Source organism: Caloenas nicobarica, chromosome 3, assembly GCF_036013445.1.
Source record: "Caloenas nicobarica isolate bCalNic1 chromosome 3, bCalNic1.hap1, whole genome shotgun sequence".
NCBI classification, from domain to species: Eukaryota; Metazoa; Chordata; class Aves; order Columbiformes; family Columbidae; genus Caloenas; species Caloenas nicobarica.
In genome coordinates this window covers 16,011,046-16,026,435 of record NC_088247.1, presented here as the reverse complement: position 1 = coordinate 16,026,435, position 15,390 = coordinate 16,011,046, and the positions used below count along the sequence as shown (strand labels likewise).

The following is a 15,390-nucleotide window of genomic DNA, read 5'->3' as shown; positions in this document are numbered from 1 at the left end:
AAGCTCAGGCAGCTGAATCTCATCCCTAGCAAATGTGGCTGATGAAGCCTGAGGAGCAAGGTGGCACAGTAGCCACTTGGTGTCTTCTTTGGGGTGAGTTCAGTTCTTCCTAGGTTCCACGGTCTAATTACTTAGACCACGACCAGCTACAAATAGACATTGAAAGCTGAATTCGCTTGTCCACAAATAGAGGTCTTGTGCTATTCGGGATGCCCTTAGACATCCAGACATCCGCAGGGGGTTGGTTGGTGTGATACAAGATGTGCAGAAGACCAGTATCATCCTGAAAAAGCAGCTGAAGGCTCAACAGGGTGCTCCAGGGCACCTCAAGAGGCATGAGGCAGAGTCAGGAGGACTGAGCCCACGAAGAATTCCTAGACATGTAAAACACTGGAGATCCTTACAGGCTGAAGAATTATGTGACTTTCTTTAGGTGAGAATGCCCAAGGATTCCTGACCCTCTCATCCATTCTCCAGATGCATTTAACTGACCACAGTGCAGAAGAAGAGGGTCTGGCTGCACAGCAGGAAATAGCATTGTATTTCAAATCACTTGAAATTAATTTTTTGTTCTTTTCGGTCAAATTCAGTTCTCAGGCAAAGTTGAAAAATCTGAGACTGGCCAGTCATATATTTAAGACTTCTTAGAAAATCATAGGGGAAAAGATCAACTAGAATATGGACTACTAAAATTTCAGCCCAGATAATTTAAAAGCAGCCAAATCTGCTTGTTACCCTTACTACAGAGTTTAAAAAGTCAGGATCTGAATGATGGAGGAGAAGCTTTAGCAAAGCATTTTGCTTCCTGTATATAATGAAGCTTTGTTGCTTGTAGTAATTATATACTTTTAGATTTTCCATTCAAACAAATATAGATGAGCAGGTAGATGTACTGACTGCAAATAGGTGTGCTATAGGATGCTTTCAAGCAAGGGCAAATAATTTTGCTTGCTTTTTCTTTCTTTTTCTAGTGTCAGAATTTGCTGGGTGCGTTACCTGGTGACAGACACGGTGCTGCAGTGTTCTGAAATGGTGTGGTTATAAGCAAACTGAATGTAACCTTTGCTGATTTTAATGATTAACTAGACAGTGCGCCTTCACTACGTACATACATATAATTATGTTTAGTACAAGTTTTCAGGTATATTCACATTAAAACAACATTTCACGTTCAGTGCACGAAAGTAAATAGACACCATTTATCGGGAAGGTTCTGCTGCACTTCACACTACAGAGAGAGTGAGTAACGAATATTCTTTAGCATAATCAAGAAATAAATACACAGCTAAGAAATAATGATAAAAAGTAGTTTGCACACTAATCTTAAAAGTACATGGAAAAATGTTTTTATTGAAATAATATTTTATTATCCATTATCAAGTTATTTAAGAGTTTCTTCACTGAAATACTTGAGATTATAATTTTAAATACATTGCTACAATGATAATAAAACACTTGCAGGACTAGGAAATAGGATTTAAAAGATTCTAAGCAGAGGGGGAAAAGCTCCACACACTACTAGAAAACTAAACAGGTAATGTATGTAATAGATGTATAAATTGTTTTCTGTAGAACTACAAACATAAGTTTTCCCATTAATACTGATGTCACTCCTTAGTAGTGACATCTGAAGAAGTACAAATGCAGGGAGAGGCAAAGTCACAGAAAAAATCACTGAGTTGATGGATCAAAGAAAGCAGAAAGACACATGATGACCACGAGGGAATTAGGCAGCTTAGAGATCACATGGCACTCCTCACAGAACCAGCCAGGGAAACGGAAGAGGAGACACGAGCTGTCACAGCTGCCTCACCTCGTGTCACAGCTGCCTCACCACCAGAGTGGACAGCACACGCTCCTTCCCTCCTCCACCTTCACTGCTGCTTCACCCAGCCTAAAAAATCTCTAATGGGAGGGGGGAAATTATTTTACAGTCAAAGTAAAACCAGAAAATGTGATAATAGAAAGCATTTGATAGGAACTTTCTTAGGCATTGACATCATGTTTCCTTGATAATTTTCTATTAAAACAAAAAAATCAGGTAGCATAGTATTTTCCACTTTAATAAAAGTAACCAAAGTAAATCAATCCATATGAGAAAATAAGAAATACAAAAGTGACATTGCTGCAATAAAAACATTTAGGAAGGAAATACTGTATATTGTAGAATCCAGAAATGTGACCACCCTTCAGCCTGGTTTTTACTTCATTCACTATAACATCCATGCATACAAACCATCCTTAGCAGCTAGTGCCACTGCAGCAAATCACATTGACTGTTAGCACTAGTGGCAACTGACTCAATTCTAAATTTAAGAAGCTTACGAGAACATAACATTTCTAAAATTAATCATGCAAAGTATTTCTGTGGCTTGAGACTGCAACAAGGATCCAATGCAAACTCTGTACTTGGTCTGAGATGGGGAAGAGCTGCCTTAGCTAGGTGATGAGGTTACTATACCTTTCCGTCTGTAAGCAGAAATGTGTGATGTACATACTCAAACATCAGCTAATTCTGGTTTCATTATTAAAATGTATAGTCTAAAGAAACAAACAAACAAAAGGAAGATGGACAATAATCACTATTTCTATGAATGCCATCACGCAGATCAATATGTCAGGTTCTGAAAAGTCCTTTGTTGTGCCTTAGGGGACACCATGATTGAAAAGAACTAGAATAACCACAGTTGTGAACATTGAATGTTTAATTAGCCTAGAAAGGAAAAAGGATAAACCAAAACAAGCAAGAAAAACAAAACAAACCACAAACGTCAACAACAAGAACCCCCAGACAAAACCACAAACAACCCATAGAGTGGTTATTTCAGCTACAAATCTTCTCAGTGTCTTTTTCTGGAGAGTTTTCAGTAGAAACTCTCCTCCTCCACACATGTAATGCTTTTTTATGTATCACCAAAATATATATCACTAAAAATGTTAGAGGAAGATGAACCCTTGGCTAATCTAAAGAGTCCATAAATTTAGAGTCTAAGACCTTCACCTGTGTTTTAGCTAACTAAAGCATGATTTAGATGGAACAGTCCAAGTCCAAGACTATGATTCAGGACTTATCCTATCAGCTGCTTCTACCTGGTGCTGGAGATACTTAAACCCATTCAGGGTCTTCACTTAGAATGGTTTGGGTTGGAAGGGACCTTCAAAGCTCATCTAGTTCAACCCTCCTGCAATAAGCAGGGACATCTCCAACCAGATCAGGTTGCTCAGAGCCCCATCCAGCCTGGCCTTGGATGTTTCCAGTGATGGGACATCGACCACCTCCCTGGGCACCACCCTTGTTTTAAAAAACTTTTTCCTTATATCTAGCCTGAATCTCCCCTCTTAGTTTGAAACCATTACCACTTGTCATATCACAACAGGCCCTGCTGAAAAGTCTGTCCCCATCTTTCTTATAGGCCCCTTTTAAGTACTGAAAGGCTGCAATGACTCAGTGCATATATAAACTGATGATTAAAAATAAGGTTCTTGGAGGTGTCAAGAGCTCTGCTTCTGTGCATGGCCAGACCTGCCTGGCCCAGGCAACTCAATCCCTCTCAGTTTAGGACAGATCATGTGAAAAACCAAGAGCACCCTTCTGTTTCATGTCTTGTGGGGCTTCATTTACATTTGATACACAGAAACAAGAGCAAAAAATGCACTGTGTTTTGAAGAAAATAAAACACCAGTAACAGGAGAAATTGTTTAAGTGTTGTATGACAGCATAGTGATGAGACTATGCAAATGAGAACTGAATGCACCATGGGCTCTCTATGAGGGGGTTGAATCCCTGCTTGCAGAAATGCCACTCGAAGGCGAGTACTGAAAGTGTTTAGACACTTGTTTCCTTCAGATCATGCCTGGTTTAGAAGGGTCTGCAGAACATTACTCCACATGAGGTACAAACCACCCCCAAATATCTGAAGCTAGCTTGAGGCGATGTAAGGCAAACTCAGGACTCAGTAAGGACTAAAAGCTGTTGCTATATTTGACCAAGGAAGAAGCATCACTAGAGGAGGAAGCATCACTAGCTTGCAGAATCCTGCACCACAGGAGTATTTGTTAAGTAAAGCACTGATGGAAGTCCCAGAAACAAAAGTTTCCTAAAAGTTTATTTATTCCAAAACCTCCAGACTGGTTAAAGGCAGTCGGTGTTTCATGAAAACCAATGGCCTCTGCATTATTTTTGCGGGTTTAAAAGACGGCAAGAAGCTGAAAAGCTGCAAGAATCGGAGCTGTTACCGGCTTTTAAGGGGTCGTGTCACCAAGTGCAGCAGCCCCCCTGTGCGGAGACGGACGCCCCGCACCCACCGCTTCCCCCCGGCGCGGATCCGGCAGCTGCCCTGCCGCCGCCCCGGCCCCGCCCGGCCCCGCCCCGGCCCGAGCCTGTCGGTGCCGGCGGCCGTGCGGGCAGCAGCGGGGCGGCGCGGGGAGGGACGGGCAGCTGGCGCAGGTGAGGCGGCGGGCAGGACCCCGCACCAGACCCCGCACCAGACCCCGCACCGGCAGCATCCCTCCCCACCCCGCCCGCAGAGCTCGGGCTGCGCAGCCCGGTGGTACGGGGGGGTTCGGGCGTTGCTCTGGCCCCGGGGCGGAGGAAGGGCCAGCCCCGGGGGTGGGTGACAGGCAGGTGTCACATCTTCCCTGTCCCAGGCAGCGGAGAGCCGAGGCATGCCGGGCGGGGGGCTGCGGGAGAGCCGCCGGAGAAGCTCGTCGCCCCTTCGGGAGATCGTTCCTGCCTCTCGTTGCCCTGCCCGGGCTGTTCGGTTAACACCCGTGTAGTTGTCCCGCGTGGATTCCCGCGGCTCTTTTATCTGTGTTGTTCTACTGATATTGTGTCTGTACACCGCGACTTGCCTTCCTTCAGCTCCTTCCTATCCAATTTGGGAAGAAAATCACAGCGGAAAGCAACATTTTCTCTTGTCAGTGGCACCTTCAGCAGCCGACGTGCCCAGCAGAGGTCTTTTTGCATCCTGCTTTCACTTTTGCCTGCAAGTGTCCAAAAATTTGAGAGAGAATATTTATCAAGCAGAAACCCTTCATGACATTTGGATGGTTTAGTGAAGTCCCCAAACTGCACAGTGGAGAGTGGACTTGCAGTGTGAGGGGAATGGAACAGGCTGGGAGGGAAAAGGGGAGGAGGAAGCTTCGTTTCTTCATTCAGAAACTGGATTGAACAACCCTGAGGAAGGAGGAACGGCCCCAGTCTTTCTATGACATTCCGGAGAAGGTCATGTTCCATTTCAGCCTGAGACACAGGACTGACTCACTCTCCTCAGGTTTCTGAAAGAATCATTAATCTCTTCTAACTTTTTCTGTTCTTAGGGAAGAGCCTGTTTTGTGCAGTGCTCTTGTAGCCTCTTACCTGCTTTGTGTTCCTACAGTGACAAGGAGCGAAGGGAAAAATATTAGATGATGTCGGAGTTCTGGCTAATTTCTGCCCCAGGAGATAAAACAAATCTGCAGGCATGGGAGAGAATGAATGCGGTGACATCTAAATCCAACCTGTCCAGCAACAGCAGATTCCATATTCCAGACTTAAAGGTAAACGAGCAAAGGGTTTGGGTGCGTGTGATAAAGTAGCATTAGCCAGGACTGAAGACTTGGGATAAATGTGGGATTTATCTTTTGGGGTAATATGCAGAGAGCAGAAGAAGATTGGAGTCAGGGAATGAATTGTGTTCAGCCAACAGAAAACTGATCAGAGAGAAAAGAAGTTATTGTGCTTGAAGCTGACCTTCACATTGGAAGGATATACGTATCAGGAATGAAGATGACCAGTTAAATAACTAATTTATTGCTCTTGATGTACCATTTGCTCCCAGACATGAAAGTCATACAGCATTGTACATCTTGGATCACTAATGCAGAGGGACTAGCTAAGTATCTCGAACTGGGCCAGTAAGACTGCTAACAGAGAAAATAGTGCTATAATGCACATTACTGCTTCAGAAATGTATGTATGTGTATATCCAGATACGTTAGCCAGCTTCATATCACCATATAAATAGGAAAACTATTAATCCATTATTTAAAAAAATATTTGCATTATTTAATCTTTATTTTGTAAGGTCTGCACCTTATTTTTATTTCACTTGTGGCTATGAAAAATCCAAATATGCTGCATTAAAGTCAGCGGAGCTACCACAGATGTAGAACTTGGTTCCTTGGGGAGTTGCCATTACCTATCACTTAACAAAACTACACTTAGTGCATTCAGGATCTGGCTTTAATCCAAAAAGATTGTTAACAGTTATAACTTGAGCTATCCCTGTTACATAAGGATGCAAGTAAAAGGGGAGCATGGCCTGTTCTCAAGTAATAACCTACTGAATTTTCATATGTATGTTTCAGACTGGGAATATTGCTTTTGGCATATGCACCTGAGATTGCTGGCTTTTACCATCTATGGGCTTTACCCAGCCGGTGTTGGTGTCAATCTGTTAATGTCAGAGGAAATAAAGCATTTGCAGTGCCTGGAGATGCAACCAGCCCCTTAATATTCTGCTGATTGTTCTATGTAAAATTTGTTTCTTCTCCTTCAGCTTGACTCTTCATAATGTTGAGCTAGCAACATTACAAAAAAAGGTTCAGCAATATATTGCCATACCATAAACATAAGATGATGACTGTGACAGAGAGTCATACAAAAAGCAGATGTTGGTCTTGGAGGCAATGACTTTGTGAGAGGCTTAGTCTTTGGCAATAGAAAAGAAAGCAGAGACCCCCCTTTTGAATAAGTGCTGCTTCCCTTGGTTCTCTCAATACATCAGTTTTGTTTGTATAATATGTATGTTGTGTGCATTTCTAGTCACTATTTCATCATGCAAAAGACCAGTCTATGCTACTTGATGATATGGGAATGAAAACAGGAAGAAAGATACTGACATGTAATCTTGAGACTGCATATACGTTTTTTCCTTTATTGGAAAAGGCCCTAGGTCTCGGGTAAAGGAATTGCTACTATTTTCCACTAAGTAACTAAAATTCTGCCAACAGAAGCCTCAGACAGACTTGCGCATCTTTCACCTACTTCTCATCTTTTGCACAGGTGGGGACACTGGATGCTCTTGTTGGTCTGTCAGATGAGTTGGGAAAACTTGATAGCTTTGCTGAAAGGTAAAATAGATCTTATTTACTACCTACAAATGAGAAACAGACATTGTTTTTATGGGACGGAATGTCCTTGTGTTCACCTCTGTCTGATTCAGTTCTGCCTGGGCTACAACTGGGCTAAAGTCGAGAGGCTTTTTTTAACCCTTGTGTTGATTGTCATGGAGTCATCGCAAATAAAGGACCATTCCTTTAAATTTGGATGGATTAAGTCAGTGATAGTTTTGTCTGCACAACAATCCGTTTGAGTGACAGTGCTAGGGAAGCTGTTTCTTGAAGGGAAACTGCTAAAAAACTTTTTTTTTTTTTTTTTTTTTTTTTTTTTTTTTTTTTTTAAAGAACATCATCCCACCTGATCTAGAAATTTGAATTAATAAAATGGCATTTGGGGAATATGAAGCCCTCCCTGATCTCATTTCCCCAGAATTTTTCTCTCGAGCCTTCTGCTCCTTTTCAGCTAGATATAGGAATAAGTTCTTCTGAATGAAATCTGGAGCTCTCCCTCTCAGACTCTTCAACTTCTTGAAAATCAGGTTATTGACTCACATCATATCAAACCAACTTATGCAAAGACTCACATGATCTCCCTGCTGATCATTGCCCAGATTGCCTTTTGGGCCACACTCACCTGGCTGTACAAAGAATACTGAGTATAGCAAGCTGAGAAAATGCCAGGTTATAAGATACTTCATGTCACAAGTTTTAGACTTTGTTGTTGAAGCAATCAATGTTGCACCAGGGGAGGTTTAGATTGGATATTAGGAAAAAATTCTTCACAGAAAGAGTTGTCAGGCATTGGAACAGGCTGCCCAGGGCAGTGGTGGAGTCACCATCCCTGGAGGGGTTTAAAAGGCATTTAGACGAGATTTTTAGGGACATGGTTTAGTGCTAGAGTTAGGTTATGGTTGGACTTGATGATCTTGAGAGTCTCTTCCAAATGAAATGATTCTTTGATTCTACAAGCTGCTGTGCTTTTCATTTTGGTGGGGTGTTTTTGTTTTTTTAATTATTTTTTATTTTGTGTGTGTGTGTTTGGTTTGTTTGGAGGTTTTTTGTGTGTATTTATTTGGTGTTTTGGTTTGGTTTGGGTTTTTGCTTTGGAAGCATACCTCACATATAGTTGTGGTCTTGGTCACAGAGGCATGTGTTAGCTGTGGGCCTTTTTGCTTTTCCCCCCCCGCTCCCAGCCAGGACTGATAAAGATTTGCTCATTTAAATATGCTTGATACTTTCATAGATTTTTGTCTAGCAGTTGCAAACACATACAGAGACACTGATATAAACTGTTTATATCTATGCTAGGCAGTCCGAGTAAAAGTAAGTCTGCTAGAATACATTTCTCCATAGGATTTTTTTTTTCTACTTTATTGGTACTACAGCAGGGCTGTATTAGAATGATTACATTTGATCACTCTTGGTTGCACACAACGTTGATCTTTTTAGAGTCAGAGAATATCTCAAGTTGTAAGGAACCCATAAGGATTATCGAGTCCAAATCCCTGCTGCTTGCAGGACTGTCTAAAACTAAACCTTACTGCTTCTTTCAGGATTTTTAGCAGGAGCAATTTAATTAATCAAGAAAACCTTCTTTATTGTGATTCTGCCAAAAAACCTGCCCAAATTCTTTGTAAACATGTTCAGGCCTCTGATTCATACTGCAGAGATATTTCGTGAAGTGGGGATGGGGGCATATTTGGGGAGAGGCAGTGCCAATAGCTGCTCTCTGGTCAGGGCAGCAGATGGGCAAGCAACTGTGCGATCTGGGTTTGAGAGCTGCCAAAAACCATGCAGAACTGACTTTCAGAAGGGCTTAGCTAATTCCCAGTTTTGTGAAGAATTAGAACTTCTGAAAAGCCGTCTCCAGGATCTGTGTAAGATCAGAGGGTAATTTCAAGTGAGATGTCAGTATGAGCTTCCTAGGCTCACTGTCTCCTTCTGTTACCTTTGTCTTAACTAGGCAACATGGTACAGCTCCTTGTACAAGCTGAATGCCATGTTACTCCACTAATTGTCCCTTTAATGCCGGTTATGACACTTGTCATATGACATGTTATAGTCACTGAGCAAAGGGGTCAGTGAAGCCCTTCCACCATAACCTGCTGAAATAAGGACTGTTCCTATTTGTCTCATTTGCCTATTGAGCTAGGTAACCAAGAAGGGTCAACAAGATTTAAAAATAAGAAAAATGTGTTGAAAAATAAGAAAAATGCATCAGAGTAATAATAGAGAGTAATCAACATAAATATATTAGCAGATCAAATCCCACAAGGACATACAAAAGCATTTTGCATTAAATAAATGCCCAGGGGGTTGAGTCTGAATTGTGATTCAAGGGTTAAAAAGCCAAGCACTCGCACTTCATTGGAGTAAATGACATCCAGAGGGTTACAAGCCTGTTCCAGTGACCTGAGCAGTTCCCTTCCTGCTCCTCTGGAGCAGCTGCAGTGGAGCTGTTGCTGGATAAACACCCGCCAGCAAAGCTGGGCAGCGCAAACCTGTCAGCACAGCCTCCTGCCAGGACAGCAGAGACGGGGCAAGAGTTTGCAGGGTCTATTGTTTCCACATACTTTTATTATTTATTCACACAGGGAGGCAGGGTGTTTTTCCATGTCACCCTGTGGTATCGTGGAGCTCTCTCAAGCTGACGATCCCCTCGGTTACTCACACCCGGGGGTTCTCCTGGGTTCTCAGCTGGCAGAGCATTCTGCAGTGGCCTCAGATTGCAGGTCTGCTGCTCCCTGCAGCAATTTGGAGGCCTAACTAGTAGCATCCTTTAATACACAGTATCGTTTAAAGAGCATTAAATTTTTTTTTTTGAAGTAACGACATTCCAGCAATTTCAGAGGCAAAATGTGAGAGTCTCCCAAGCCATAATAATAGGCTAAATGGACTTACTTTCTTTACAGGTATTTATTACTTCTTCTCAAGGCAGTTTAGCTGAAACCCACTCCTTCTATAGCACATCATTTGAGCGTGATATTTGCTCAAGGTGGGATTCATCTCACCTAAAGGCGGAGGTTAAGGTTTGGGTGTGAAAGCTGCTCGCCGTTGGATTCACTACAGTCAATGGGGCTCCTCCAGGACTCTGGTTCCTCTCACTTGCCTCAAACATCAATGGTGCACAGGGTGTGTGTTCTGTCTTTGCACGGGGAATGTACTGGAAGAGTGAATCCCACTTGCATTTCACAGGATGCAAGGCAAGGCACAGAGACTAAGCCACGGCTGGAGAACATGTCTCTGGCCCAATGTGTACAAATATCCTGGCTGTGTCCTGCTGCAGGGACCTTGGGGTGTGTGGGCTGGAAGGGAGCCAAGCCTCAGCAGGGCAGCTGGGACTGGCGGGTGCATGACAGCACATACCTGTCCCACTGTCTATATCTGTAGGCAGAGACCAGAGCTGAATCCCAGCTATCAGGTTAGCCACCAGCTGCACTCAACAGTAATGAAAGCAGCTCAGACCCCTCGGAAAAGCTGCTGGTTTATACACTTCTCTGTTGGCTGCTTTCTCCATGTCTTTAGCCTCCTGCTATACTGTTCTCACCAAATGGGCTGGAGTCCTGTCCTGTTCCAAGTCCCTTTGGGCTCCCTGAGCATCATGAAGGAGCCAAAAAACAGCTGCATCTACAAGCTGAAAATTGCATTGGCGCTTGGCAAGGCTGCAGCTGATGGGGAGCTGCTGTGCGGATCCTGCCGCCTCCGCAAGCCCCAGCGTGGGCAGCACGTGTTCTGCTCCAGCAACGCACAGCTGGCACCAGGTCCCTGAGGGGCTGCAGCCAGAGGGTGAAAAACTGAGAGAGGGCTGTGAACCAGGGCACGGTGGTGTAGATTCCGCCTACAGGCACTCTGAACTGCGCCTGTCCAAGGTTGCGAGGGGAATAGTTTGGGTTGGAAGGTACCTTTAAAGATCATCTAGTCCATGCCCCTTGCCATGGGCAGGGCCATCTTTCACTAGAGCAGGTTGCCTAAAGCCCTGTCCAACCTGACCTTAAGCATTTCCAGGTTTGGGTCACCCACAGCTTCGCTAGGCAGCCTGTTCCAGTGTCTCACCACCCTCACCATAAAGAATTTCTTCCTTAGTCTAATCTAAATCTGCCCTCTTTCAGTTTAAAACTGTTGCCTGTTGTCTGATCGCTACAGGCAATGGTAAAAAGTCCTCTGTCTTTCTTATAAGCCCCTTTTATATACTGAAAGACCACGATAAGGTCTTCTCCAGGCTAAATGACCCCAAACAGCAGGAATTCTGACTAGTGCATTCTTGTCAGCATCAGCAGTCTCAGATTTTTCCTCTGTATCACAGGACTGGGAAACCTTGCCAAAGACTGTAAGTTTCTTCACGGGAATGGAGATGGAGGGAATCTTTACCTCTGTGAACTAATGCTTTTAAACAGCCTGTATAACTGCCTTGCAGCACATCAAAGAAAATCCTTTTCTCTGATGCTCTTATGGTATCTGTACCTGGCCTGAAGCCCCTTTCCTGAGCTCTTGAAAGCCACGGGATGTCACAAGACACATTGTCCCTACGCTGTAGTGCCCTTTCAGCCTCCAGCTCATCTGCAGCAGTACCTGTCTCCCCTCTGTAAGGAAGGCAAGGGAGAAGCATTTTGCCATTGTGCTCCACTCCCTGTCATCACACCAAGGATTGTGTCCACTTCATGTCTCTGCCAGTCTCATGATCAGGGAGTTACTTTTTAGCTTTTTTTTTTTTTTTTTTTTACAAGATGTAGTCTACCTGGAACAATTAGGGAACCGAAGGTGAAATTCTGTGGGTATTTCTGAGTACAGGAGGATACTGGAACAAACAAGAAAGCTCTTGTCCTGTATGAGATAGGTACTTTGACCAGAGCCAGGGGAATCTACTGCTGGAGGGACTTGCTGAATCCATTCCTTTAAAATAAACACAGAATAAGTAACTGCATGGAGACAATGCTCTCCAGGAAGGGCTCTGTTCAGATCACTGCTCTGTGTCGGGCAGAAGGAAGATTTGTATCTAGTTCTCCCATACCTTAAAGGACTGTCTAGTCCACCATGCTAAAGAGAAGAAAGAGTCTCCTAAAGAAGAGGAATAAGAAGGAAATTCTCCCTGTCAAACAAGAGAACATTGTCTTTTTCCCCTGAGTACTTTGTAAGAATCTTATCTCCACAAGCCCTAAGTGTTTATTTAGCATCCCATGGAACCAATTTTCAGCCAATGTTGTCTCTATGTACCCTCTTGTTCCTCCATTGCCTTTGGAGTTGTAAACATGGGTTGCTTGCCTTCTGGTTTCTAAAGCTATGAGTATGATGAATGTACAGAAGACTGAATCTTGAGCTTCTGGAAGTCTAGAGTACTGGGGAGATGATATTACCTATGTGTTTACAGAGATCAGTGTAATTAGAAATATGGCATTTAATTCTGCAATATCCCATGGATTTTTTGTCATCATTTGAATTACAGATTAATCTGCCTTGCTTCAGAAGTGTTTTGTTTGGGCATCTCCATGTTTATCAGATCATTGTGGCGACTGTTTTATATTCATTTTGTTACTTCACTAACAAAGCTTCTCTTCTTACACCTAAGTGTAATAAAGAAAATAGCCCAGTACATAGGAGAAGTTATAGAGGACTCAAAAGATAAAGTCCAGGAAAATCTTCTGGCCAATGGAGGTAGGTGCTGTGAATGTGGGTTTTTTGTTTGTTTGTTTTTTGTTGTTGGTGGTGGTGGTGGTTTTTGTTGGGGTTTTGTTGTTGTTGTTGTTTTTTAATGTATTGTTGCTGCCTTTGCTTCAGAATATGAACATGTGGAATTGAAACACTCACACATTAGAAAGGACAACCAGCAGCAACATTTTTAAGAACATATCTAGCCTGCTACCGTTTTTCTCAAAGTTGGGAGAGGCTTCGTCCAGCACCAGTTTTGCTTCCAGGACAGTGTTCATTGTCTAGTACTGAAATAATTTCTAACACCAGGGCTGAGGAGAGAAGATGAAAGCAGGAGATGTCCTTCCTCACTCCTAAAATGACCTGGGACCTCCATGAACTGATTCCCCCACTTTATTATCCAGTATGGTACTCAAGACCCCAAAGGCAGCTTGTGTCAAGGGCAAAATTAACATTTGGGAACTGGTGGCTCCTAGATCTCTGCATGCTTTGTTATACCCTAAGTGTGTTTCAGAGCAAATTTCTCCCCAGCTGTCCTGGAAAAGTACAGCAAATTTGGATGTGTTACACATGCTAGTGACAGGCTTGTCAAGTGATGCTGTTAACTGTCAGACAAATAAACCTAGAGTGCACACTCCGTCAGCCTTTGACTGTCTGCAGTATTGTACTTCAGATCTGTACGAGTAAAGCATGGGGAGGAAGTTCTTTTGGAAATGTCCTTCTTGCATGTGATAAGACTGATTTTTTGATGACAGCAACCACTTGACAAGTACAATAACCCCACTTATTATGTTTCAGGGCGAAAGGATAAAATGAAATGTCTAAAAAGTATGTTGAAGATTGCAGTGTTGTTACAAGCATGCATTTGTGTGTATTAGAGCTAGAGACAAGTCTTGGTCTGGTTGTAGAGATACAGTGATCAGGTTACGATGGATTTCTCAAGTAACCTCGTAGCTTGATCACGATATCCCTATGACTTGAGAAACAACAGGTTTAACTTATTTCCTTTGTTTCCTCTTTTTACAGCATTTTCCTTTCCTATCAGCTTGGCATGTGTTGTAACAGAAGGATGTGTTACTAATTGCGTGTGTTACTAATTTCTGTCCTCTGTCTGGATTTAGTCATCCAAACAAATCACATTAAACTAAGACATTAACCTTTCCAAGACTATTGACTACATCTTAAAAAATGGAGTCAGCTTTAGCATATGAGGATTCCCCCAATGCGTTCCAGTGTCATTCTTCATAAGCAGCAGTAACTTTGCTGTACAAATTCTTTCACCTCCCCTTTCTGGTTAGCAAAAGGACCCTAAATTTGAAGACTTCCTTGAAGTCATGAAATCAGAAATGAAATTATAAGACGTGACTTCTTGCTGCATGGTCCCGTTTCAGACTATTAGATGGTCAGAACTCATATTTTGTTTTAAGTTACACTATACAAGTTCTGAGATTTTAGCTCTGTTGTATATGTTCCAGACAGCAGTTCAGTCCACAACCTGATGATAATGATGGTTGTATGTCTAACAGTTGTTTGGTAAGATTCGTGTGAAGAATAATCCAAAGTATGAGAAAATACAGCTCTTTTAGTTAAGTGAGCACACACACACACACACACACTACTTTCCGGTGGGCAACAGCTGGAAGCAGCCACATGGAGATGTCTCTCTTGTAGAAGGAAAACGTGTGTTTGTGTAATAAAGGGAATTTTTAGCATATCACAACAGCAGGGAGTGCTTTCTTCCTTATGACAGAATAAAAAATGTGAAATGTAAGTAAAGCTTTTTTTCAAAGATTCAGACCAAATTCTTTTCCATTTATAGTAATGTTAAACCCAAATGAATTTTAAAATTTGATATGTGATGGAATAACTCCATTCTTTACGATAAGCTTAAAACAAAGCAAAATGGGAAGCATAACAATTTTGAAAAATTAAGTGATTTGAAGGGAAAGCATTTAACATTGCCTCTTAGAGCTGGGCGAGTACATCAGAATTCAGAGAGATTCAGGCTGTGAGGTTCCTGGGCAGCTGTGAGCGCATTGGGGTAGGTAGGAGACATCTCTCCTGGATGGGCAGCTGTGTCAAGTCTTTCAGAAGTGACTTGACAGGTTCCATAAGTGAGAGGTGCCATCCCAGGAGCATCAGGGTGCTTGGACTGCTTGGCATTTTAAGCTCATTTCTGCTGATGTGTTCATAGTACTTTGTGCCATCCTCAAGATCAGGCTGCTTAACTAAACCACACCAGAGCCAGAGCTCTGCTCAGGAGTGGACTTGGAAAATGGGCTGAGAATTCAAGCTGTGCTCAACTGCCTAACCTTTGAATTCTGCTGAGATTCAAGGAATATAAGGATAGAAGGGGCATGTTCAGGGAACTTTCATATCTCCTCAGCTAAATATAGGTCAGTGCCTGGTTTTAAAGAGCCTGTGAGTACACTGTTCCTCCATACAGCCCAGCAGTACCATACTCTTTGCAGGTTTCATTTGCACTGATATTAGCAGAGCCTAAGCAAGAAAGCTCAAAAGAGAGGGAGCAGGATAAAATTAGTGTATCGTGTACCCCATGCTGAAAATGTTCCATAAATTTTATTGCTCATGTATTTTTGACCTTGCTGCCTTTCCTCCAAAGACCACGAGCAAGCTCTGCTGGAG

At 42.8% G+C, this 15,390-nt stretch overlaps 1 protein-coding gene across 2 annotated transcripts in view; it reads left to right on the top strand.

Moving 5' to 3' along the window:
* Nucleotides 1-5,251: 5,251 nt before the first annotated feature.
* Nucleotides 5,252-15,390, top strand: part of ATP6V1C2 (ATPase H+ transporting V1 subunit C2) — a 19,694-nt gene continuing 9,555 nt past the window's right edge. The window contains exons 1-5 of one of the 2 annotated variants that reach the window (XM_065632156.1): nucleotides 5,252-5,273; nucleotides 5,379-5,538; nucleotides 7,046-7,113; nucleotides 12,665-12,750; nucleotides 13,543-13,572. In XM_065632156.1, coding sequence (XP_065488228.1) covers nucleotides 5,407-5,538; nucleotides 7,046-7,113; nucleotides 12,665-12,750; nucleotides 13,543-13,572 — 316 coding nt within the window. In that variant the 5' untranslated portion in view covers nucleotides 5,252-5,273; nucleotides 5,379-5,406. The remainder of the gene's footprint in view (nucleotides 5,274-5,378; nucleotides 5,539-7,045; nucleotides 7,114-12,664; nucleotides 12,751-13,542; nucleotides 13,573-15,390) is intronic. The other variant, XM_065632157.1, reaches the window with a different exon arrangement.